This window comes from Acipenser ruthenus, chromosome 5 (genome assembly GCF_902713425.1).
Source record: "Acipenser ruthenus chromosome 5, fAciRut3.2 maternal haplotype, whole genome shotgun sequence".
NCBI classification, from domain to species: Eukaryota; Metazoa; Chordata; class Actinopteri; order Acipenseriformes; family Acipenseridae; genus Acipenser; species Acipenser ruthenus.
The window spans coordinates 10,253,357-10,280,648 of NC_081193.1; the positions used below are offsets into that span (position 1 = coordinate 10,253,357).

The 27,292-nt window shown below is 37.9% G+C and overlaps 1 protein-coding gene across 1 annotated transcript in view; it reads left to right on the forward strand.

Moving 5' to 3' along the window:
• LOC117403269 (phosphatidate phosphatase LPIN1-like) overlaps positions 1-27,025 on the forward strand; it is a 34,929-nt gene extending 7,904 nt beyond the window's left edge. The window contains exons 4-20 of the mRNA XM_059023632.1: positions 3,885-4,213; positions 6,475-6,567; positions 8,323-8,446; positions 10,776-11,076; positions 11,566-11,659; positions 11,856-12,040; positions 12,223-12,316; positions 13,341-13,410; positions 14,643-14,735; positions 15,995-16,074; positions 16,551-16,692; positions 17,194-17,342; positions 21,140-21,226; positions 21,361-21,513; positions 23,540-23,654; positions 24,338-24,441; positions 24,975-27,025. Of these exons, the coding sequence (XP_058879615.1) occupies positions 3,885-4,213; positions 6,475-6,567; positions 8,323-8,446; positions 10,776-11,076; positions 11,566-11,659; positions 11,856-12,040; positions 12,223-12,316; positions 13,341-13,410; positions 14,643-14,735; positions 15,995-16,074; positions 16,551-16,692; positions 17,194-17,342; positions 21,140-21,226; positions 21,361-21,513; positions 23,540-23,654; positions 24,338-24,441; positions 24,975-25,134 (2,373 nt within the window). The 3' untranslated portion in view covers positions 25,135-27,025. The remainder of the gene's footprint in view (positions 1-3,884; positions 4,214-6,474; positions 6,568-8,322; positions 8,447-10,775; positions 11,077-11,565; positions 11,660-11,855; positions 12,041-12,222; positions 12,317-13,340; positions 13,411-14,642; positions 14,736-15,994; positions 16,075-16,550; positions 16,693-17,193; positions 17,343-21,139; positions 21,227-21,360; positions 21,514-23,539; positions 23,655-24,337; positions 24,442-24,974) is intronic.
• Positions 27,026-27,292: the final 267 nt, after the last annotated feature.

The following is a 27,292-nucleotide window of genomic DNA, read 5'->3' on the forward strand; positions in this document are numbered from 1 at the left end:
AAGTGCAAGACATAAAGTACTTGGTGGGGACGACAAAATGGTCTAGTCTTTTCTTTGTTGCGCTTTCTAAAACACGTTGATTGTGTGCTAGTTCGCCATTGGTGTCTGATAAAGCAGGGGTTCCCAAACTGGTCCACGGCCCAAGGGTGGGCCGCGACACAGTCCCGGGTGGGCCGCGGGAGCAATGACATTCTATGTATTGTTTTCTATTAATAGTGAAAAGCAGGCGCCAGCGGCAGCTGTAACTGTAGAAAAATAAAGTATAGCAACGGGGTCTTGGTGGACTGTCAATCGAAGCAGAAATTCACAAATCAGAGCTAACAGATGGCCTACCTGTAGGCGGGATGTAAAGCGAGAGCTCTGACAATAGGGCAGTGTTAAGGCCATGTGATCATTCTGCTGGCAGATGTAAACATTGTGTTCAGTATTAATAAAATTACAACAAATCGAATCCGCAAACAAAGAATACGTTTTGCAAAGTATACAGAACAAAAAAGGCAGCTACAGGAGTTTGAATGCATTTGTACCGTGGGCTCAGTTTTGATAACGTTAATTTAAAAATGCAATTGATGCTTATGATGAATACGTTTTTGTGACTAATTAGCTATTAACATTTTAAATATTTAGTACTTTGATGTATGTTTCAATATTAACTAAATCAGGTTATTCATCAAACTGATACATCTTGTTACATACCGGTAACTGATTTATTAAAATGTTTGGATATACTGCTATTTTATTGATTATTGGCTTGTTAGAATAATAACGCTAGAATATGTTTTGTTTGAAAATAATTTTAAAAAGAATTTTTTGACTGATTCAAATTTCGCTATAGATGGATTTATTTTCCTAAGTTTTCTTTTGTTTAAATGGCGCAGCTGTGCTCCAATTTTTTTGGGGGGGGGGATGTTCCAAGCCAACTGAATGTGATTTTGCAAGTTGTATTTGGTTGTACAGAGTAGTGGCGAAAAAAGTAACTTCTGTAAGGCTCTCGTTTCCGTCTGTATTGTGTGCATTTGTCTTTTTTGTGCATGACAGTTCAGCGTGAGAGGTAACGGCTGGAAGTTTTATTTACAGTGTTCAGAAATTAGGATTTAAGAGTTATGTTCTTGTGCACGTTGTACTGGTTTTACTCAAAAGTTCAGGTATTTATGAATGGGAATAATAAGAGACATGCACTTTTTTGTTTGATGAGCAAAAAAAATAACGGCATTTCTAAAATGTTCAATTATACAAAAGTACCTAATTTAAAGGTTTGATACAAACTTCTGTTTAGTTTTTGCAATTTATATTATTTACTAAAATTAAAGTGTTTCAAAAATGTTTATTTTCACTCAGTGCATATTCTATGTGATTTCCATCTTTCATAATAGTTAGTCAAATGAATAAAGGACAGTTTAGATTAGGTTTATTTATAATGTTACAGGTTTAAACATATAAAATGTTTTTAATTTAACAGTGGTTAAAGAAAAGGGCTTGTAACCAGGAGGTCCCTGGTTCAAATCCCACCTCAGCCACTGACTCATTGTGTGACCCTGAGCAAGTCACTTAACCTTCTTGTGCTCCGTCTATCGGGTGAGACGTAATTGTAAGTGACTCTGCAGCTGATGCATAGTTCACACACCCTAGTCTCTGTAAGTCGCCTTGGATAAAGGTGTCTGCTAAATAACTAAATAAACAATAATTTTCTCAAGGAGTGCTAATAGTGGGCCGCAGTGCCAAAAGCAGCTGAGCAGGTGGGCCTCGGGTAAAAAAGCTTGGGAACCCCAGTGATAAAGGACAGGATTTCTTGGCATAAACATAACTTTAAAAGGCAATTCTACTCACATTTACTGTAAAGAGTTAGTTATCTTAATGCAAGAGCATTAAAGTTCCATAAGATATAGTTACTCAGGTTTAAGGTGCATTTTAGAGGACAGAGATAGGGTGAACATTTTTCAGTTTTGATCTATAAATGTCACACTACAATATATTTCCTGCCTAAAAGGTCCGAAGCATATTCCTTGCTGTCTCCAGTACACTCTTTTTTGAAATTTTGAAATCTCAAGAGTTAACTGAATCCAGGCATGATGCTAATTTTTATTTTTTTAATTGAGGAATGAAGAATTCACAGATTATTACCCCCATGTATAGTACAATAAATAATTTTCCTAGTACTGGCACAGTAGTGTGCAGGGGGTTTCCACATGGAGAAATATTTGTCTATCAGACAGACGTGACCTAAATCAAGCTGTGATAATCTGCACTTAGATTAACTTTGATCAATTTCAGTTTCAGATCAATGCTGCTTAACGTTTGCAATGTATTTCCGTGGAGTAACCCTCTTTCCATTTGCTGCAGAGTATCAGTAAATCACATACTGTAGCAGTCCCTATAGGATTTTACAGCTGAAGAAGGATTTTCTAGTTCGGAGTGGTTTATCTTTTTCAGTTGTAAAATTCAATACGCTTTACGGTGTGCAAAATTATCTTATCGACAGATAGTCGCCAACACAAACTGAATACAGTGTAAGCATTTCTGACTGTAACCATGAATAGGTTTAGTTTACAGAGTTTCTACACATTAAATTAAGACGCTTCTCGAGTAATTCTTTTTTTGGCATTAATCGTTGTAGTCTTTTTTCAAACCCATTATTAGCCTTAAATAGGATACTTGCCCTCTAAATCAAAAGAGCCATCAGTTGGACAGTCCTGGCCTTTATGAGTTTAGTACGACGGTTTGTCTGGTTTACACATGTTTTGTTCAGTTCCTAAATCATGGAGAATTCATGCTCCGCTGTGTAGATTATATGTTTTAAAATGTCGACCCACACCACGACAGCATTAGAAAGTTGCCTGTCATGCTCAGCAAAATGTGTAAAATAGCCTACGTCACTGTGTAGAACTTGGCTGGCTGTAACTGTTTCAATAATGCATCGATAAGGAATGCAAAGGCATGCAAAGTAACAGCCAAAGTGGACCGTGATCTATTAGCTCAATTGATTGTGGAAACTATTATTAGCTATGCAGGCTGAATTCGTGCACACTGTGCATTATTCTGCACCCTGACAGTTTTATTTATTTATTTATTTTTATTTTTTTTAATAACCTGGTTATAATTCCACGACTAGTACAGTATCTATCTATCTATCTATCTATCTATCTATCTATCTATCTGATTCAGTACTTTTGACGCATCAGCAGAAGACCTCGACTGCCCTTCAATCTGATAAGAGTTAGTGATAGCTGCATTGCTGCACAGTCACAACAACTTTATCTAATTTTGTGTTTTGGCTTTTCACATTTATTTTGGCTGAAAGGTAAAAAGCCAAGTTAGCTTCTGAAACTGTGTTCGAGTTGAAGGATGTTCATTATGAATCATACTAGACTTGGTAGCCAGTAAGACAGCAAGAGGTTCCAGAGAGGATTAGAAGTGCTGAAGCAATAATAGATTATAACGTTTTTCTACAGTACATTGTATCTACCGTAGATTCATGCATCCCAATGCAGTACGAAGGCAAAAGTATTTCTGGTACTTTTAAATTTTGCAGCTTAATTTTTTTAAGTTGATACATTACTGTTGTATACATCATATGGCAGTTTGTTTACATAAACTCGTTTATTTTTTCAAACTCCTACTTTCTGTAAATTAATGTTCAATAAAACAAAATGAGCAGAAAACAAAACAAACCCCAAATGAATGATAGCAGACCCCCAAGATATCCATATATTAAAAATATATGTTTTACCCACTTCTCCCTACAATGACACCAAAAAGCATTTGTTGTGTGGCAAGATGTTCAGACCTCTTTACCTCAGCAACACCTTCCTGTGTCAGTTAATGCATTTAAAACAAAAGGCTGTTTTTGCTTCCCTCCCTTATTCTCTGTCTGTCTCTCCTTGCAGGAGATTATCCCCTCATACCTTGCTACCTCCCCCATCCTCTCAGATGGGGCCACGCTCATGGAAGCACAGATGAAGAAGAATTCGGTGGAGAGGCACAGAAGCTCTGCCCACAGTGCATCTTCTCAATCACTGATCTCCATTCACGTGTCCCAAACAGGAGCGGACTGCCAGCCAGGCATCGGCTCCTTGAAGAAAAGACGGAAGAAACGACGGAAACCAAAGCTCGACAGCATGAAGAGAGAGGACAGTGGAGATCACTCTGAAGATGAAGACATGTTTCCTATTGACATGAGCTCTGACGAGGAAGCTGAGCTGGCAGACAGTGCGGGGTAGGTTGGGGGGGATGCAGGGTTAGTATATGCTTGACATGTGAATGGGTTAACATCCGCTGATATCGACTGTTACATGCAGTAAATAATTCTGTTCAGAACAATTGTTTCAAGACAGTCTTACAACCACAGTGATTTAAGCACTGGGGACCTACAGTGCCTTGCGAAAGTATTCGGCCCCCTTGAACTTTGCGACCTTTTGCCACATTTCAGGCTTCAAACATAAAGATATGAAACTGTAATTTTATGTGAAGAATCAACAAGAAGTGGGACACAATCATGAAGTGGAACGAAATTTATTGGATATTTCAAACTTTTTTAACAAATAAAAAACTGAAAAATTGGGCGTGCAAAATTATTCAGCCCCTTTACTTTCAGTGCAGCAAACTCTCTCCAGAAGTTCAGTGAGGATCTCTGAATGATCCAATGTTGACCTAAATGACTAATGATGATAAATAGAATCCACCTGTGTGTAATCAAGTCTCTGTATAAATGCACCTGCACTGTGATAGTCTCAGAGGTCCGTTTAAAGCGCAGAGAGCATCATGAAGAACAAGAAACACACCAGGCAGGTCCGAGATACTGTTGTGGAGAAGTTTAAAGCCGGATTTGGATACAAAAAGATTTCCCAAGCTTTAAACATCCCAAGGAGCACTGTGCAAGCGATAATATTGAAATGGAAGGAGTATCAGACCACTGCAAATCTACCAAGACCTGGCCGTCCCTCTAAACTTTCAGCTCATACAAGGAGAAGACTGATCAGAGATGCAGCCAAGAGGCCCATGATCACTCTGGATGAACTGCAGAGATCTACAGCTGAGGTGGGAGACTCTGTCCATAGGACAACAATCAGTCGTATACTGCACAAATCTGGCCTTTATGGAAGAGTGGCAAGAAGAAAGCCATTTCTTAAAGATATCCATAAAAAGTGTCGTTTACAGTTTGCCACAAGCCACCTGGGAGACACACCAAACATGTGGAAGAAGGTGCTCTGGTCAGATGAAACCAAAATCGAACTTTTTGGCTACAATGCAAAACGTTACGTTTGGCGTAAAAGCAACACAGCTCATCACCCTGAACACACCATCCCCACTGTCAAACATGGTGGTGGCAGCATCATGGTTTGGGCCTGCTTTTCTTCAGCAGGGACAGGGAAGATGGTTAAAATTGATGGGAAGATGGATGGAGCCAAATACAGGACCATTCTGGAAGAAAACCTGATGGAGTCTGCAAAAGACCTGAGACTGGGACGGAGATTTGTCTTCCAACAAGACAATGATCCAAAACATAAAGCAAAATCTACAATGGAATGGTTCACAAATAAACATATCCAGGTGTTAGAATGGCCAAGTCAAAGTCCAGACCTGAATCCAATCGAGAATCTGTGGAAAGAACTGAAAACTGCTGTTCACAAATGCTCTCCATTCAACCTCACTGAGCTCGAGCTGTTTTGCAAGGAGGAATGGGCAAAAATTTCAGTCTCTCGATGTGCAAAACTGATGGAGACATACCCCAAGCGACTTACAGCTGTAATCGCAGCAAAAGGTGGCGCTACAAAGTATTAACTTAAGGGGGCTGAATAATTTTGCACGCTCAATTTTTCAGTTTTTTATTTGTTAAAAAAGTTTGAAATATCCAATAAATTTCGTTCCACTTCATGATTGTGTCCCACTTGTTGTTGATTCTTCACAAAAAATTACAGTTTCATATCTTTATGTTTGAAGCCTGAAATGTGGCAAAAGGTCGCAAAGTTCAAGGGGGCCGAATACTTTCGCAAGGCACTGTACGTACAGTGACTTGCTTGTCATTGGTCGACCCAGGATATCATTAGGTCGTTTTCTCTATTCCAAAACTAAAAAAAAAAAAAAAGTTAAAGTTGTTTGAATATATATTCTTTGCTTTCAGGCCCTTGCTTTCTTTGGGGGGGGAGGGGGGGTCATCTTTCACCCCAGGAGTGGTTCCAAACACAATAGAAGCAAGGGCGTGTATGTGTAACTGCTACATCAATGTCTGATTTTTAATTAGCTGGTCTACACAATCGGCGTGGTCTGTTTACAAATGATCTTCAGCCTCTCAAAGTTTCTTCCCCTTTACAAACATTCTTAAACAAATAAATTGAGCGCTTGACAGCAGAAGTTTTTAAATGAAAACAGTGATGTGGTGGATCAGTGTGTAGTCTGTGATAAATGTGGCAAGGGTTGATTTGATAATGCTAATATGAACTTCATTGCTCTAAATTCATTTTTATTTATTTGGTACAGAGCATCAGCACGGGATGAAAAACCATTGAGCAGTGACTACACACAGAGTACAGTACGTGCTTGTTCAGATGGAGAATGGTCACCTATTCAAAGGCAAGTGTGACCATTGTTGCATTGGCATGTCAGCAAAAACATGCAGCACATTTCTGGTAAATGCTGATTTTGTTCTTCACAGTTTTAATGTTTTATTGACACAGCTTAAACGATGCTTCCTGTCATCATTGTCACATCTGCTACATTTTTCTAGACAGACTTTCATGCAGCTTCTTTGACACCTGCATGGTGGCTGTAGAAATCTTTATTATCAGACAGCAGCTGCTCTGTATATAAAAAAGTGACAAGCTTTGTTGGCTCTGTATTTGCTGCAGACTGCTTCTTATATCATTGCCAGCAATGGTGAAAACTGTTTTGCAAAAGTTATGTAAAGTGATAGCCTTCAGCATAGATGTGAAGACACAACAAGTGGACAGTGAATTTATAAAGCATAGGTAGCCAGAGGCTGAAGGCATCATACTGTTTGAGAAGTGAGAAGAGTGGTCTCAGTAAAACCTTGCTCTTCCATGCTCGCTGAATGATTTTATTGTTGGAAAGGCCTGACGTCTCCTAGAGAGACTATGCTGTACAATATGTTTTTCTCTTTACCAAAACCAATACCACAGGTAATACTAACGAAACAGAGAGAAGAATTACATTTATTTGACATGTAACTTTTTCTCTTTTAATGTTCTGTAAAATGTAGCAAGACCGTAGAGTGCAAAGGTCCATCCTCTGTTTTACATGTCCCTGGCAGTGGAGGCTTGTCTGTCTCTTGCCCACAGCAACCTTCTCTCTTCCAGTCTTCAGACAGGTATAGGACTGATAAATCATCTTGTCCCACACTGTGACCCCCCCCCCCATAACACGGTTTCTGCCTACTAACAATTGTAAGGTAGAACAAGGAAGTGGCAAACGGACACTCTGATCTGGTGTGGTGCTGAGGTTTCACTGCCTGACTTCAATGTGTGATTTTATGCACATTTTAATGATTGGCTGTTGTGCTTTTTAATACATGGTGAGGATGAGGAAGGTAGGATGGTTAGGATCACTGCGGTGGGTCTGAAACAAACAACAAGCTGCTTAACAATAACACTGTTTGACTTTAGGCTCAGTTTTTCCTGAAAGTTGCAATTACTGAAAAAAAAAAAACCAACGGTCATTTGTGGTCCTTAACCTGATCCCAGTATGTGTGTGTGTGTGTGTGTGGGTATTACTATCAATGTGTGGACAACATTTGAGAAAATGTCCCCACAAAGATAGTAACTCCTGAAAAAACAACGTTGTGGGGACGTCCCCACTTTGTAAAACCCCTTTTTTAAGAACTAAATATGTCTTAAAAAAAAAAGAAAAAAAAGTGCCAAAATATTTAGTGTGTTGTCGACTTTCACCCTGCGTGGAGTTTTGTCTGACTGGAGTTAGAAATAGTAAATAAAAATATAGTGAGAGTCAATGAGAAGTCCACACAAATATAGGAATGCAAACGTGTGTGTGTGTGTGTGTGTGTGTGTTGTTTCCAAGTGTCTTACCACAAATGTTCCACAAAACTTACTCGAAGCCTACTCGAAATGTTAATTAAAAGGTCTAGAGCATTAAAGCTTGTAAATACTTGTTTTGAAAGATTAAACGTATTTTTTCTTTGGGAGCATTTTTAATATATCACTTAAGAAGATTCAGTGTGGTCTTTAAGATTAATTATCCTGCATGTCGCTTGTTGCTGGTTGACGTGTTGGTATAGGTTTGAAAACATTTGTGTTGGAAGATGATTGAATTGTTGCCATTCTAACTAAGCTTCTTCATGTTTTGATTTTATAGCCCTGGTGGATCCCGCCCTTCAACCCCCAAAAGTGACTCGGAGCTGGTCAAGCCTTCAGACAAAGTGAAGCAGAACAACCCAGAGATGCTTTGGGCCTGGGGAGAGCTCCCTCATGCTGCAAAGGTATGTTCCCCAGTCTTGGTCATCGTCGTCTCATTTTCTAACAGGTTTGAGAATATTTACATTGTTTGTTTTCTTTCTAATATTTCACTTCCAGATATGTCCGTATTATGAGCTTGTGTATCCCAAGTTCTCAAGACCATTTATATTATCCCTGCAATATACATATCATGGTAGAGTTTGCAGAGGTCACACACGGGGGTAGTTAGTGAGTGGAAATCCCAGCATTGCTCTTGAGTGACCTGGAGATGTCAGATGATGGTCAACAAAATACTGAATATGTAAAGGAACAAGATTAGGTGTATTAATTTTTATAAATAAATAAATAAATAATATATATAATATATATATATATAATTACACACACACACAGAGTAGTTTGCAGAAGTATTCCCCCCCTACCAATAATGTCACATTTTGTTGAATTACAAATGATGTATGCACAGTTCTTCAAACAAACTTTTTTTATTCAAAGCTGTAGTGGTTAAACTGAACACTGTTATATGAGGAGGAGGTTAAATGTCAGCAAAACTTGCAAAGAAAATGTACCAAATAAAATTTACTGGTTGCATAAGTATTCAGCCCCTTAAGTCAGTACTTAGTAGAAGCACCTTTTGCAACAATTACTGCTATGAGTCTTTTTGGAGAGGTCTCTACTAGCTTTGCACAGTAGGATGGTGACATTTTTTTGCCCATTCTCCATGGGGAAAATTGCTCCAGTTCTGATAAGTTTCTTGGGGATCGTCGATGGACTGCAATCTTCAGGTCTCACAATACATTTTCAATTGGATTCAAGTCAGGACTTGACTGGGCCACTCAAGAACATTAATTCTCTTCTTGTTCAACCACTCCAGTGTGGCTTTGGCTTTGTGCTTCGGGTAATTGTCTTGCTGAAATGTGAATTTCTTCACCAGTTTCAGAGTCTTGGCTGACTCAAACAGGTTTTCCTCAAGGATTCACCTGTACTTTGCACCATCCATTCTCCCCTCTATCCTGACAAGCTTCCCAGTCCCTGCTGAAGAGAAGCATTCCCATAACATGATGCTGCCACCACCATGCTTGACAGTTGGGATGGTGTTGACTGGGTGATGTGCAGTGTTGGGCTTGTGCCAGACGTAGCGCTTGGAATTTAGACCGAAAAGTTCAATTTTTGTCTTCTCTGACCACAAAATCTTTTTCCACATGTCTGCAGCATTATCTACATGCTTTTTCGCAAACTCCATACGTGCATTAAGATGAGGCTTTTTGAGTATTGGCTTCTTTCTTGCCTACAGGCCAGCTTTGTGTAGGGACCGTCATTATTATTATTATTATTATTATTATTATTATTATTATTATTATTATTATTATTATTATTATTTATTTATTAGCAGACGCCCTTATCCAGGGCGACTTACAGTCGTAAACAAATACATTTCAAGAATCACAGTACAAGTAACAATACAATTATTGTTGATGTGTGAACACTGACTCCCATCTCAGACACAGAAGTTTGCAGATCTTTCAGGGTCATTATTGGCTTCAGAGTGACATCCCGAACCAGTTTCCTGCTTGCCCGGCTGCTCAGTTTGGGAGGGCGACCTGATCTGGGTAGTGTCTGGGTGGTATGATGCATCTCCACTTCTTAATGATGGACTTCACTGTGCTGAGAGGGATAATCGATGCCTTTGAAATTTTCTTGTACCCTTCCCCTGCTCTGTACACCTCTACCACTTTATCCCTGACTTGTTTCGAAAGCTCCTTGGTCATGGTTGCTTTGTTGGATCACTATATGAGTTGCAGGATGAACGCATTTTATACCTGACGTAAATTATCTACAAATTAAACCACTTTGCGTACACACAGGCTGAAACCATTTCACTAATTTTGTGACCTTTCAAACAAATCATTTGCACCTGAGCTGATTTAGGGCTGCAGTAGCAAAGGGGTTGAATACTTATGCAACTGAGATTAATTTGTTTTTCTCTGTAAATCTTACTTATTTATATTCTATATGCATTTTTTAACTTTATCAGTGTGGAGTAGTTTGTGTATATTCTGCATATAAAGTCTAATTTGAAAGCGTCGTGGAGTACGCTTACGTGCCAACAAAATGTGAAAACTTTGCAGGGGGGTGAATACTTTTGCAAACCACTGTGTGTGTATATATGTATATATATATACTGTATGTGTGTGTGTGTATATGTATGTATGTATGTATGTATGTGTGTGTGTGTGTGTATGTGTGTGTATATATATATATATATATATATATATATATATATATATATAACCACATGTCAATATCAAAAATGTATATACATATATTTACTATTGTTTTATTTTTTTTAAGCCTTCGTTCACACAGAAATCGGACCTGTCCACTGTGGTAAACATACCAGTTTCAACAAGCACTCACTTTCGGGTGATTTCCAGTGATTCAACTTCAGAGGCCCATCTGAGTGTTTCACCCTCCCCTCCACTCTTTGAACCAGTGGCTTCAGAGTGCGAACCCCAGGCTGACACAGGCTTTAACGTCAGGCCTGATTTTGAGATGCTAGGAGCAACTGCACCATTATTATCAGAAAATGGAGAGCAATGCCAGGCTGAGCTACAGCCAGTCAGTAAAACAGATTCCCCTTCTAAAAAGAAAGGTACCACATATGCTGTACTCTTTATTAATGGCATGTCACACAGATGAGGTGTAGTAATACACACGTCCAAAAGACAATCTTGTTATTCTCATTTAAACTCTTGTATTTGGTCTCTAACTACACTTACAGTTTTTTATACAGTGCAAAAAGGGAAAAGGGAAATGTATTGGTGCCCCCGTGTGGTTAGTTGGAGGTACTTCAGTTAAATTGTTACCCTTTTAGATACCGTAATAGGATTTGCATATTATTTTAAAAACTCACATTTCAACAATGTAAGCATTAGATTTTATAAGCTAATATTTTGATTATCTTGCCGCCTCAGATTTATTTTTACAGTACTTTATATAATTAAAGATGTTTCTTAAATGGGAATTTCATATTATCAGTTTTACACAGTAATAATTTGATGTCCGAATTAATCTATTTTACAGGTTTTACACCATAACTCTACATAGAAGGGTATAATTTAATACTTTGTTCTATTTATAGATAAGAGAAGTCGACATCTAGGAGCTGATGGTATTTATTTGGATGACATCACCGAGCTGGAACCTGAAGTTGCAGCTTTGTATTTTCCAAAAAGGTAGCTTCTTAATGCAACGGTGAAGTACCTGTAAATACAGTTCTTAAGTGAGATTTGAGGTCAATTTAGGACCCATAAACACTTAATTTACATTTTAAATGATGTTTTGCAACAGTTAAAACACATAGTACTACACATGCTGCTTCAAAGCATTTACTGGTTCTCTATGACAACTAACGTTTTTAAGTTCTTGCAGTGAAACCAGCAATCCTGGTAAGGGCTGCCCCGACAGTGAGGCCAGGTTAGCAAACCAGTCCCCCCAGTCTGTCAGCTCTGGAGTGGACAGCGGGGTCGACAGCTTCTCAGACCAAATCGGAGATCTACCGTCCATTGCCATTTCCCTCTGTGGTGGACTAACTGACAACAAGGAGATAACGAGAGGTACAGCAAAAGAAAATGGAGTGCTGGCTAAAAAAAATACAAAAAGTTCATGTCTTAATGCCCCCCTGTGGTAAATTGGAGGTACTGCTCCAGCAAATTGACCCCAACATTTGTTTTCCCTTTAAATTTGTATACAATTATTTATTTTATTTGTTTAGCATTTTTTTATTTATTTTTAACAGAACTGTTTCAAGAAAAAGCTGTATCGTATCAGCATTTTGTTGAGAACCCGGCAATCATTGATGATCCGAAGCTTGTGGTGAAAATTGGAAGCAAGTAAGTTCTGTGGTATATTACTACATGATAGTGTTTGGCTGGTTTTAATGTAAGTTCTCATTTCTGTGAATTATTTATTTATGTAAATTTCTGCTCAGCAGGATATGCTCCCTAATATGCCCCTTCATCTTGCCTTGCAGGGCAGCTCAGTGTACTTTTGACCAATATTCTGATGTGATTAGCACAATGTGTTTTTTTTTTACCTGCCCTGGCTTTCAGCTGGCCATGCTCAGGAGATGACAGTGTGGTTTTAAAGGCTGGTAATGCTGCACACAAAAGCAATATATTTAATTTAGGTTTTATAAACCCAGGTTGTTTTCCCAATAGTACCTAGTCGCTAGAATATTATTATTATTATTATAATAATAATAATAATAATAATAATAATAATAATAATAATAATAATAATAATAATCTTTATTTATAGAGCGCCTTTCATACCACAAGGTTCAAGGCGCTGCACAAAAAACAAAAAAGAAGATAACAGAACACAAAGATTAAAATCAAAGTTAATAAAACGGCATAAATTGATGAGTAAGTTAAACAGTTACAGTTAAAAAAAAACAAAAAGAGAAAAGACACAATTTAAAACAACTAAAAACAACAATATATAAAATCAAAAAGCTAAATTATAAAAATAGGTCTTAAGCCTAGATTTAAAAGTAGCTACTGTAGGTGAACCTCTGACATGGTCGGGGAGAGAGTTCCACAGCTGCGGAGCACGAACACAAAAAGCAACCTCTCCTTTCCTCCTGAGCCTCACCCTCGGAATACAGAGGAGGCCACTATTAGTCGACCTCAATGCACGCCGAGGCTGATAGAGACAAGAACTCTGAGAGGTAATCTGGTGCCATTCCATTTAGTGCTTTAAATGTAAGCAATAGAATTTTAAAATCAATTCGATATTTCACTGGAAGCCAGTGCAGAGAAGCAAGTACGGGAGTTATATGTGCTCTCCTTTTGGTTTTGGTAAGGACCCTTATTTCTCATCAGTACTGAAAACTGTATCTTTCCAATATTTTAGGTATTATAACTGGGCAACTGCTGCACCTCTGATGGTAGCCATGCAGGTATACCAGAAACCTCTTCCAAAGGTGAGTCAAAACGAAATGTTAGACCAGCAGCAGAACTCAATAACCACATCTCTGTTACAGAGAATGTATTATAGGCTACTTTTGTCCACTCGCCCTCAAGTAACTGGTTACGAATGTAACTCCTTGTGTGCTGTTCTGGTTGATAGAGCTTGCTCACTGTCTGCATTCAGTGTTTGGGTTTTTACTGCTTGCCACTTTGTGATGTCAGTCCTCTGCAGCCATTGTCTTCCCTTGTTGAACAATCAATAATTGCTATTCCTTTAAGACGTGTGACTCAGTGATCCTTAGTTTCCTTTTTGTCGTAGGGCATCCCACTTCCTCTCCCATTTCAGACGCAGATAGTTTTTTGCTTCTACCTATTTTACTACAGCTAACTGCTGTATACTGCGCAACTTGCTTGCATAAATTGAGTACTGTAATCTGCCAAGTGTTTAATCTGTAGTATTTTGTATTTAATCATATCCTGATGTAACTATCACTGACACTGTTATCTGCTGTATTATTGAATTTTATTTTGTCACACTTGTTCTTGCTTGAACCAAAGTCATTGTATTTATCTTGCTCTTAATTGTATTATTACTTGTACTGTAATACTTGAAATGTATTTGCTTATGATTGTAAGTCGCCCTGGATAAGGGCGTCTGCTAAGAAATAATAATAATAATAAATGTACATTATGACATGTCCACTTTATAGTGTACTGATAAAGTGCCCACATCCTGTAAATGTGCAGATGCTCTGTTTTGACATGCATTTAGCTAGATTGTTTTAACATTCGCACGCTTTATCTCGGATGTGTTCCTTTGAAGAAGTTGCTTTCCTCAAATACAGATGACCCTCCCCCTTTCCCTAAGTAAACCACAGCCAGTGCACCAATCACAATGTACCAATATGTACCACTGTAGTTGATGTTATTCTTGCATTCCTAAATAAAATAGACCCATAACGTTATAATATTTCAAGCTTTTTATTTAATTTTCTAACCCGGCTTTGTTTTTATTCCCTGTTTTCCTCTCCTCCTGTTTTAAATATGTGTGCTAAGTATTCATGCTTCAGTTATGTCTTGTGTGCTTTGGGTGGGTTCACATATAATTTGTCGAAGATCTTTGTCTCATCCGGCGTATGTTGTCATTTTAATTTTTGAAATTATTTTTTAGTTGTTGCAGCCTGCAGTTTCTTTTGCATGTTTTTCATTTTTGGGTTCTGTTGGTTATTTTGTGCATTTACTCCAGACCACTGTGGAGAACATCATGAAGGAGAAGATGCCCAAGAAAGGGGGCCGGTGGTGGTTTTCGTGGCGTAGGAGAAACAGCACTGTCAAAGCGGTAAGGCCTCCTCTTTTATCAAGAACACTGTCAGCTCAAAAAATTTGGTGCCCTCTCCGTAACTCAGTTTTGGCAGCCAATATGGCACAGAGCCAATGTTTAAATTGTTCTTTTAATACTGACATTTCTTTATTAAAGTAGCTCAAAAACACCTGAACTGTTTCCCACTGTTTTAAGTACGGCAAGGTGTGTTTCTTAACCCTTTATGTGCCATTGCTACTTTGTCATCTACTTATAGTTTACATTTTCACTTTAACTATAAGTGTAAATGTAATGTATCAAATTACATAAATACAGCTTAGGTTCAGATATTTTTTCAAAGAACGATTAATTTGGTAACAATGGGTTAATTCTGATTAAAAAAAAAAAAAAAGAGGGAGCCTATTATAGGTCCCCGTTTGTGCAAGAAAGTCCAAGAGAAGGCATTAAAAATGTCACCTACTAGAAATAAAGGACATACAAATATATCAGAAATAAAGGACATACAAATCGTCACCTCACTACGAAAAGGATATTGCTGCTCTAGAAAGAGTGCAAAGAAGAGCGACCAGAGTTCCTGCCTTTTAAAAGGCATGTCATAGGCAGACAGGCTAAATTATTGAATCTATTCAGTCTTGAACACAGAAGACAACGTGGCGATCTGATTCAAGCATTAAAAATTTTATAAGATATTGACAATGTCGACCCAGCTGACTTTTTCGACCTGAAAAAAAGAAACAAGGACCAGGGGTCACAAATGGAGGTTAGATAAAGGGGCATTCAGAACAGAAAATAGGAGGCACTTTTTTACGCAGAGAATTGTGGGAGTCTGGAACCAACTCCCCAGTAATGTTGTTGAAGCTGACACCCTGGGATCCTTCAAGAAGCTGCTTGATGAGATTCTGGGATCAATAAGCTACTAACAACCAAATGAGCAAGATGGGCCGAATGGCCTCCTGTCGTTTGTAACCTTTCTTATGTTGTTGTGTTCTATATAATTCCTAAAAGGCTGCCTTGTGTGTTTAGTTGTTTTCAGATTTTCAGTTCAGTTTTTGTTTCTTACCTCCATAATCTTTCTTGTCAATTTAAGTCACTCTAGTGTCAATAATCTTTGTGTTTTCATGAGTGTAGTAGTTGGTTTAAAATCTTTAAGGTCTAATAAATTTGATTGCCTCAGCCCACCCCCCACAAAGTAATACTCAGTATCAACTACTGCCCTCCTGCTGTGCTTGTATTTAGAGTAAAAACAAAGTATCTATTCAAACATTTTGTTTTGATAGGAATCCACATCAGAACCAGGAGGCAGTATGTCAGGATCTATAGGAGGAGAGGAGTCTGGGCAAATGAGTTCTTCAGACAGGTAATATTGGAGTAGGACCTCTAGAACACTGAAATACCGTGATTGTATTTACCTTTGCTCTTTTTATATTGGCTGAATCTTCCTACTGTTTTTCCTTGAATTGCTTTTATAACATGTCAGCGGAAATCGGAATATAACTCATTTCAGCTGCACCCAGGAGGAATGACATTGGCTCAACCTGCAGAATACCAAATCAAATGAATGAGCGCGTAAGGGAATGAGTAAGTGGCTGGATGAATGAGTAAATAAATGAATGAGCAAACAGCCATCTGCGATGATGAATGAATAAGGAGCAATTAGGGACAGCTTTACACACCGTGCAGTCTTAAATGTCATCCCAGGAGAGGATACTGTGATTTAATCAATACAGATCGTCCTGTCCCACTGCTCAGAACTCATTTATTTTACATGGGGACTGAGAAATGTAGACGCAGTGTCTGGGCCTTACGCGGTTTTGTTCCGTTTTGTTATTTTAGGTTGAAAGACGAGTCTTCTTCCAGCGATGAAGACACCCATGCCTCCAAGCTGAGCTCCAGCACCTTAAAGCAGGAGGCCCTCTCGTTCTCCTCTTCAAGTGTTTTATACAGAAAAACTCTCCGGCTCACCTCCGAGCAGCTGGTGAGTTTCCATCACAACCAGCTATGAGTGGTGCAAGAGGCTTTTTGGTGTTGACTTTTGGGGACGATCCTTCTGCTTCAGTAAAAAAAGCAGGCTTTCATATTGAACAAGAAATTCAACGAGCCGCCCTGTCAAGCTTTGGAATGTGCCACTACCCCCAGTGTTTATTTTCACACATATGGTGAACACGCGCTAGAAAAGTATATTACCACAGCAAAAAGCTTGGAAGATGTTTCTTCTGAAATTATGTAAATGTAAAACATATTTAAATAAATGGAGATAAAATAACAGGTTATTGCTCAGACTAGTTACCATAACTACTGGTCGAGGGTTTGGTACTTTGACATATAGTACCATTTAGGCCTCTTTCTTACAAACTAAATAAGTAGTCTTAATTGAATTTTTATAAACATTCCTTGGTAGAATTTTGAACTAGATTATTCAGTTCAAATGTGTATGAAGGGGGGATATAGAACTAATAAAGCCTTTATTAATTAACAGGGAAGCCTCCAGCTGAAGAATGGCCCCAACGATGTGGTGTTCAGTGTTACAACACAGTACCAGGGCACATGTCGCTGTGAAGGAACCATCTACCTGTGGAACTGGGATGATAAAATCATTATCTCGGATATTGATGGAACCATTACCAGGTGTGTACTCATTCAACATTAATAACTTCAGTATATGAATTTCAGTACAAATAATAACAAAGCTTTTTCATTACATGTTACCAGAAAACAACCCATAACTATGAAGAAACTGGCAAGCAGTTTTTTTTTTTATTTATATAAATAGGATTTGTGGTGCAGTGTAACTGTGAAGAGCTGTTTACCAAACCATAAATGTGACATTGTGTGAAGAAGAAAATGTCAATTCGGGGCACTGGGCATATGTGTTTTTTTTGTTTTTTTTTATAACTTAACTTTGGTTTTTACTGCTTTATACCTGATTTTTTGTCTACTATTCAATATTTTCCTGGTATTATTTTTAGGAAATACACAATATTTTGATTAAAATTATGTTTTATTTTGACATTGTAATAAGCAACCCTACATTGCATCCTATTATACAGTAGGTACATTTAAATGTCAGGGGATCAAATAACTTTCACAAACACATTATTACCCGATTCTGTTGGCCAATCAAAGTCTGATTATTGTGGCAAGTGCTGGGCGTAGTAACTAGCTTGATCAAAAACTAAACTGAAACACAGTCGGCGCCTCTTAATTGGGAAACCTCGGGAGAAGTAAAAATGTCCCAATTAACCGAGATGCATTTGAAAGGACCTTCGTCACAGTTATATTATGAAAAGAAAAAGAATGAAATCAGAAAACAGTACAGTATGAATACAGTACTGCAGTACCTGTAAATGTTAAATGCGTCATTTGAAATAGGAGTCAGTTTCTGTGACTGAGCTGCTTGGGACTGAACTTTGTCTTCCACCATCCTCAGAAGGGGAAGCACAGCTTGTCTAAGGCGGTCCACCATTTGTAACTTCTGAGCTAAGGTGAGAGCTGGCGGTGCACTGTCATCGTCACAATCAGAATCTCCCTGTCGTTTTAACTTTGACATGCTTGCTGTAATTTGCAGCCTCCAAAAGCTCAGCATTGGTAAGTTCGCCAGCAATTTCTACGTCTTTGTCCATGTCAACGAATTCCTTAAATTCTTCAGACATCCAGTTTTCAGGAACTGAATCATCCCCATCAGACACATCTGCTGCCTCGTCGATGCAGAGGCTGCCCTTGCGAAAGCAGTTCAGGATCGTCTGTGAGCTGACTGCATTCCAAGATTTGTTTGCCAGGTAGAGCGCATTTAGCAGTGTGATGCTGTTGGAAATATCCTTGGCTTTGTTCTCAGGAGCTGCATCAAGAGCACTGATGATGCTGTGGTTGAGCCGGCTCTTGTAATGCGCCTTACAGTTTTTGACCACCGCCGTGTCCATCGGCAGTATTATACTGGTGGTGTTGGGTGGCAGAAACTTGAGGTCGATGTTTGTTAAACAGATGTTTGAGGGATGCACCGAGCAGTTGTCAACCAAGAGGCATATATACGGTGATCCCTTGTGCGAAGAGCCCTTTTCTTTAACCACTGGACCACACTGGTTGTGCAACCACTGCTGAAATATCTGGCCAGTCATCCATGCCTTCTTCGAGCTGGCATAATCCACTGGAAGTCGGTTCAGATCCTTCGGGAAGCAGCGCGGTTGTTTACCCTTGCCAATGATTAATAGAGGTCGCTTTTCAGAGCCCAACATATTCGCACAGAACAGTGCAGTAATTCTCTCCTTGGTTTTCTTGCTGCCAGCTAGCTCCTCTCCTTTAAAGCAGTGACCTTTTTCAAGAAAGCCCCGGAAATACAAACCAGACTCGTCTTCATTGAAGATGTCATTAGGGCTGTATGAATCGAGAGTTTGAGGCAGATTTGTATGCTTCCAGTCCAGGGCAGCACACAAGTCCGCATCTTGGTGCTCACCTTCCTCTTTCTTGAACACTATATTGTGACAAGCTTTCCATCGAGAAAGCCAACCATCAGAGGGCATGAAGTCTGTTCCTTCAGCCACTGCCAAATCTACAGCCGCCGCCTTCAGCATGGGGCCAGACATTTGAGCTGCTTGACTTTAATTTCTGTCTAAAACACAAGAAGAGCGCATTGCTGACCTACTTGTCCTTGCCCGCTCTCTGGCGTTTTTGGTTTGAATTGACGTTGTTTTCAAACTGCTTCAGGGTTTCATCTTTACCATTCACGAGGCGAGACACCTGCGATGTTGACATGCCAAATTTCTTTGCCACAGCAGCCTGAGAAACCACAGGAGACGCCAGCTCCTTCAACAGTTCAGACTTCTGAGCCAGAGGCAAATCAACTCGTTTTCGCTTCTCAGACATGATGACAGGCGAGGTGAGGCAAAGTCACAGCGTAATCACTTACTCTCTGTAATGCTCTGAAAAGCGATCTCCGCTCGTCATTTGAAAATTAAACGAAGTGACTTCTCAATTAAACAACATAAATAGCACTGGGGAGAACCGTCTCACAGGGTTGTATCCCATTTAAGCAGAAATCACGATTTATCAGGATCCCGATTAGTCGGTGCCGACTGTACTTACATGAAAATCTAATATTTTGAGTGGATGAGGAATGGGGAGAAAACGTAAATCAGTTTATGAATATTCAAAAGAAAACAAATGTTTTGAAGTATACAAAAAGCCAAATAGCAGAAGTGGGTCAGATGAGGCAGAGGATGCACAGCGCTGCAGATACTGCTACATTGAGGTACATGTTCGCGCTGACAGAATAAAAGAATATGCTGAAAGTAAGCGACACATTAAACTAAAACGAGAAAGTGAACTGAGAGACAAGCAATACATTTCTGCGGCTTTTACACGCGCTTTAATAAAAGAGAGAGAGCGCAGAATGACTGTGTTAATGAGTTTGGCAGAGCTCTGTGCTTTGCTGGACAGCCACTGTGTATTGCAGAGAGGTGTGTATTGGTGACTTTGTGCGACAGTACTGTCCATCGGGGGGGGGGGAATGTGGCCTTGACTTGCACAGATTAAACTTAATCAGAAACCAGAACTGCTACGTATCATATTCCACATGTAAAGTGTGTATACTGAATTTTTTAACCCTTTTTTTTTTTTTTTTTTTTTTTTTTTTTCCAATTGTTTCAATTGAAAACATTTTTTTTACCTATTTTAATTCGACTTTTAATATTTGTAAAATAAACTTTCCCATAAAAATTCCCAGGAAATTTATTTTTAAGATAAAAACGAAAATACGGAACTCTAGCTTATATAGTATGTAGTGTTTCTTAAGAATACTACTTTTGTTATTTAACCAGGAAAATCCAGTTGTGATTAAAATCTCTTTTATCAAGGGAGACCTGGTCAAGAAGGTGGTTTATAATTTAAAATAAAAAAAAAACACAAAACACACACAAATACAAATGAGCACAACCAATACAAACAAGTTAATACAATTACAAAAAAAAATATTTAGGAGCACTGGCCAAAACAAAAACATGACTCGGCTACATAGATTCATTTAAAAGTATCAAGACAGTAAGTATTATTTCAGTTCCTCCTGAAGTTTATTCCAAGACTATGGAGATAGAAAACAGAATGAACTGGAAAACTTATAACAGTCTAAGATCTAAGATTATAAGCACTACTAGAGGTAGTTAACACTTGTTGTATGTGGGAAATTGCATAAAATGTATTAAAATGTGTTTATCCAATTCATTTAATTCATAAGTAAACATGCTAGTAATTGATCCCACTCATGTCTCTATTTTACAGTTATAAATGATCTACCTTTGATATGGTACTTTTGTTTTTCATAAATATATATATTTTTTAAAAATTGAATTTAATAGGAAAATATATTTGTTTTATGTTAACCTTTCATGTATGACTTCAGATGGTTCAGTGACTCTTCCCTTTCCATACCTCAGGTCTGACACACTGGGTCACATTCTGCCTACCCTTGGCAAGGACTGGACTCATCAGGGCATTGCCCGGCTTTATCACAAAGTTAGCCAGTAAGTTTAAATAGTACAACAATATTTGATTTGACACCTCCAAGCGCTCTACATATTTAACGCAGAACACAAGCCTATAAATATGTTTTGCTTTGTATTCTGTACTATATAATATAATGTATTTTTTTTCCAAGGAATGGCTACAAGTTCATGTACTGCTCAGCCCGTGCTATTGGAATGGCAGACATGACAAGAGGGTACCTGCACTGGGTTAATGAAAGGGGAACCATGCTACCTCAGGGGCCTGTACTGCTGAGCCCAAGCAGTTTATTCTCAGCATTGCACAGGTACGCATTTGTCCTTTAATTTATAATGTAATGTTCTTAAAAGAGTCAGTTGATTATCTCCAGTTGGAAAGATGAGTTCTTTCTTCTGTCAGTCACCCAGCTGACAAAACAGGTGATTTGAGATTTTGCAAGCAGCCCCTAAGGGCCGAGAGAGTCACAGAAGGTCATATAGTTCAAAATCCTGCCTTTAGAAATGCCAGATCTTGTGAAACTCAAGCAATGGGGTCATTTTAAAGGCAGCTACCTTGGGCATTATAGAATTTGTCAGCAGAGGTGCTTAATTACAGCTTTTCAGTCTCATGTGAATGCTTAATATTCAGTTATTGTGCCACAGCATCTCTTTAGAAATAATCATGCTTGAAGAGATTACACTGCAAGTAAATAAAGCAGATTCAGGATATCAGGATATTAATGTGCTATTAAAATGGGTAGCATCATTCTGAGAGATGGAAAACCAAATAACTACTACTACAACTGATGAACACCAACTTTAGGGGTTACCAGCAAATACAAGATTCATTTTTCATTCATTGTTTACTTCTTCTAAATTGGAATAAAATACAATATCTTCAATTACAGAAGCACAATTATCTTTCCTTTTAAAATGATATTGTGCTTTTTGAGTTTACTGGAATGATTCACATGACAGCTTTCTTATTGAAAGATGGTTTAGCCTGATTGTGCTACATTATAGGTTATACATTGAAAGATGAAAACGGGATACTGGGTGCCTTTGACAAGGGAAAGACAGGTTTGTTTATGTTAGAAGCCACAAATTGAGAGTAGATAATTTACATAACAAATAGGGGTCATTCCAGTTGAAGTGGCCCACATTCTGGGGAGGTGTTTCCTTTATCTGTGCTAATGATACATACTGGGAGAAAAGGTTCCGGTTTAGAATACAAAAGGAGAGCTGTGTATCTCTGCCCCACATTGTGAGGGTGGTGAGACAGAGCGTGACTCAGACAATTAAAAGCTTGTTTCAAAAGCTTTCCAAAAAATATTATAATAAAGTTATGCAAGTCGTTGACGTAAGTGGTCCCTGGAATGACCCAGATTGAGACTGGCCAGTATTGCTGGACGGATAGACCAAGCATAAATGCAAGTGTAGAAAAAGAGCTAAGCAAGCATGTCCTTTATCAAAGTAAATTAGTATGGTCATTTTGCATTTCACTTGCTTTTTCCATGCACGTACAATGCATTTGCTGTTAGTTGACATCACTTTGTCATATGCTCTACATTGTTAACCACTGTAAACTTTTATAAAGGACAGCTTGACTTTGTCGTGTCAATCAAACGTAGCTTTTCTGAAGTCCATATTTCCATTTAATGTACACTGTTAACGACGCAGAAATTCTTTGAAATATGTAATATAAGGTAAGGATTTAAGCTACTTCAATCACCCTATCCTCTTATCCTACATGTCTGTATTTGCACTGCTATTGCCTAAAGTAAATGGTGTGTGTTCCTTTGTTTCACACACAGGGTGAATCTTGTAGAATCTCAGAAAGTGTTGTGAATGATGTATTGAAATAAAACTCTCTCATCTTCATCCTCATGGTCCCTGTGAAGAGTGATTGTTATCGATAGAGAGATAAACCTGCTTAGGTTCTAAATAAAATCAATTTTATTTATTTCCTGCAAATATATCTCAGCAGATGTAGACGCATGGAAACAGGAAAAGGTGACTTTTTATAGTGTGCTTTTAGTTCAGATGTCTTTAGTGTGATTATATCTCTTCACTTTGTATTCCATTTATTTTCTCTTCAGTTAGTTATAGAAAAATTAGACCCTCCTGCTGAATATGTGACATATCTGGATGGATTAACACCATGGGGCTGATTTGTCAGTAGCACTGTACTGTACGCCTATCTGTGATATACATCACCTTATCTTGCTGCTTTATTTAGTATTCTCATCACTGGATTCTAATATGCCCTCAGTGATTCACATATTAGAACAGTCAATAACCGCATACTTAAGCTTTTTGTGGCTTTTGTCTTACCTTGTTTTACCATTTTATCAGGGAAGTGATAGAAAAGAAACCAGAGAAGTTTAAGATTGAGTGTCTGACAGACATAAAACATCTCTTTCATCCAAACATTGAGCCTTTCTATGCTGCTTTTGGAAACAGACCTACAGTAAGTAACAGTTCCCTTTATCAAGAAAATGTAATCCTTGCTGAATTACAATCCGCTGTAAACATTTATGACAGAATAATAGTTGATTCGTAACATTGTATACTAATGTCTAAAAAAGGGATACTAACTTTTAGTATTTTCAGTCGATTCCAATCCAGACCCTTGTTCCAATCAGACTTAATTGGACCCCTAGATTCAATTAAACAAAAAGACCTGGTTGGAATAGTGCTCTGCCCAACTCAATTCAGAAATTTAGGACATGACTGGAAAAGGTTGAAAGAACCAATGATTTTCATCAACATTGAGTATACATAGGCAAGGACAAGATATGACATGACAACTTTTTTTAAATCACTAATGCATTCCTTATATATTCAAATAAAATGCCTACAATTAAAATGGCAATTGCATGTTATTGTTATAACAAACTGCAGCAGTAGATATTCTGTATGAAACTGTAGCATCAGCTACAGGATAAAGCTTCTTTATCCTGTTAGTGATAAAGAACGATACAAGCTGATATTCCATGGCAACTATACACACATGGCTTCAGCTTTGTGGGTGAAAATGGCTTGCATCTTACACAGCACCATAGATTTTTAATAATATAGGTTAAATAAGAAAAAAAAATGACCAAGTCTTCTAACCTATTTTTTATTTTTTATTTTTTAAAAAATTTTTAGGATGTGCATTCATATAAGGAAGTAGGAGTTGCTTTGAACAGAATCTTTACAGTTAACCCAAAAGGAGAACTGATACAAGAACATGCAAAGACTAACATATCCTCGTAAGTGATTGCTTTCGTGGTTTACGGTATTGCTCTTAAATCTCTTCTCTAGTTTTTCATTGCAGTCAAAATAGTTCCCCTTTAGTTGGGTTGAATTTTTGCACTGACAGGTATATACCAGAGATGTTTCTTGAGAATCACTTATCCAATTATGATAAAACTTGGTGAGGACATTATTTTGTGCTTGTCAGAATTATGTTATTGTCAGAATTTGGGGATCAAGGAGGTGTATTACAAACTTGTTATAACATAAACATAGGTAGATGTAGGCCATGGCGATCTCATTTTTCATGATATTGCTCTCTAATTTTGTATAATTTATGTTTTACCTAACGTCACCATTTTTATGACATCATCCTTTTAGTCTAATGGTTAATTTATTTTACAACTGTTTTACAACTATTTTACAACAATTTTGTAAAATACATTTTTGTTATTTTCAGTGAAGGGGTAAACCATTGTAGGGATTATTTCACTGATGCAACACTAACCTAGATAGAGCACCATCTTACACTCATGTGTTTTGTCTGCAGTTACGTGAGACTTGGTGAAATCGTGGATCACGTGTTCCCGCTGCTGACACGAGGAGATGCCTCAGACTTCCCCTGTTCTGACACCTACAGTCAGTTCACCTACTGGAGGGAGCTACTGCCGTCTGTGGAAAACCCAGATGTCCGTTTAGAATCCAGTTAAACATTAGAACCAGATGTTGAACAATTGCTTCTGTAACGGGCAGTGTTGTGTGATACACTGCCGTTATGGATTCTGTCCCCTGTCAGTGAAATGGAATTAGGCTAAAAGCTCTAAAACCATGAATGCTGAGGAGCCTGGCTCTTTTGCATTGTGGTTAAGACGCTTACTTGCAGGATGCGGGTTCGCCGGTGTTTAAACACAGATTTTGTTTTCTACACTGGGTTTAGCTCTTTTTTTTTTTAAACAGATACAGTACATTTGTGCATTCTAATCCTACTTTATGTGCATACTAAGTTGTTAATTAATCAAAATAGTCTTTTTTGCTACACTTTTTTTAACATTTTTTAGAGCTCAGAAAACAATTATTATTTTTTTTAATTTTAATGCTGATAGATGTTTTTAAAAGGGGGCTAGGCACATTTCAGCAAAGCAAGTCACTTTGCTTAATACTGAAGCTTTTAATCTTCATTAGAGATCCTTGAAAAAAAATAATTCAATAATAAAGAAAGGTTGTTACTCTTGCAGCCAAATAAAGATACACCCTGGTGAGAACCCTTTTATCATGAGACTGTAAACCATTGCAGTGTGCTGCTTCTCTTTTATTTCTAAGAAAATAAGAACAACACACCAGCACAGCAGGTTAAATACATCGGAGAAGGTATCAGTAGCTTCTTCAGGGCAGAAGAGGGGGACATCGAATTCCCCTGTAGATTGTAATTTATCTGATATGCATATATGTGCCCACCAGTATTCCACAAGCCCTTTTCATCTCCATAAGTTTAAAGCTTCAGGAACTCTGTATGTAGACAGTCATGTGCACTCAGCCTTGACTGAACTGAACTACATAGACACTGTAAAGGTTGACATGAAGTGACAAGCTAGGTAACCAGGGCAACAGATGAACTAGAAGTTTACACGACATGTCTTGTTTCTGGAAACACTACTTTTTAATGATCAAAGCTTTGCAAAGGATTTTCTGCTTTGAATAATTGCATGTTTTGTTAAAATATTAGCCCATATATCAACCATTTGAGTTGGCATAAGTCACTTTTCATTACAGATATGTCTGATTAATCTATCTTTCCGTTTTGTTTTGTGAAGTAACAAAACTGAACCGATTTAAATAATCTCAAGTTTCCTACATCCACTAATCTTTTATGAACTTCAGCTGCAACAATATTCAAATATTAACATCTATGGATCAGAGTTTATAATATATATATCATCCCGTAATACACAAAGTGGGTTTCAGTGATTTTTAATGAATTACAATAATACATCATGTCAACCAATCACAGTGATGTATAAACCGTGTTGGCATGTACAGTGAGGTCTGAAACTTTTTTTTTTTTTTTTTTTTAAACCATAAATTGTACTAAATGTAAAGTGTGATCAGGGTGTCATGTAAACTTCTGTTCATATAGATTCTTAATTCTGTGAAAGTGTTCTTAGGATGATACTATACAGTACTTCAGGATGATGAAGCTTTGGGAGGTTTACTTGAGATTTGTTAATGATAAAGTTACTGTATGTAGACACCTTTAAAGAAAGGTATAGTTACTTCATGTAAATAATGTTAAATTCTACTTTGGCTTCTGGAGAACCTGAAACAAATGTATACGAACATATATGAACTATATCTTTTAATGAAATTATCCTTAATCTCAATATATTGTTTGAATAATGGCTGGGAGTAGTTAGAAAGCAAAATGCCTATTCTTTCTGTGAAAGATAGTGTTATGATCTGCTTTGTATTGCCATACTCATGGTTGTCATTAAATTACTATTTTTGACTGATGTATGTATATAACAGAATCCAATTGTAATGAATGTGTGCAGTGTAATGTCATGTATATATGGCTGTAATTGTAATAAATGCTCAGAATATTCAGACTGTGGTTTGTTTTGTTGATTACAGCCCAAAGCGCTCTCTCCTCCCTCTCTCTCTCTCTCTCTCTCTCTCTCTCTCTCTGCTAACAGAAACCCAGGCACATTCACTGTTTTTACCAAAGAAATATCAGGCTACAGCAGGAGGAGCTAAACAGTGTGTCGGATATTTTCAGTATTATTTGAAGCATCAGTTATAGAAGTATATTCTGTAATGTGATATTTTATAATGGGCTATTTTGTACTGTGATAAATTGTAACAATTGTAAGT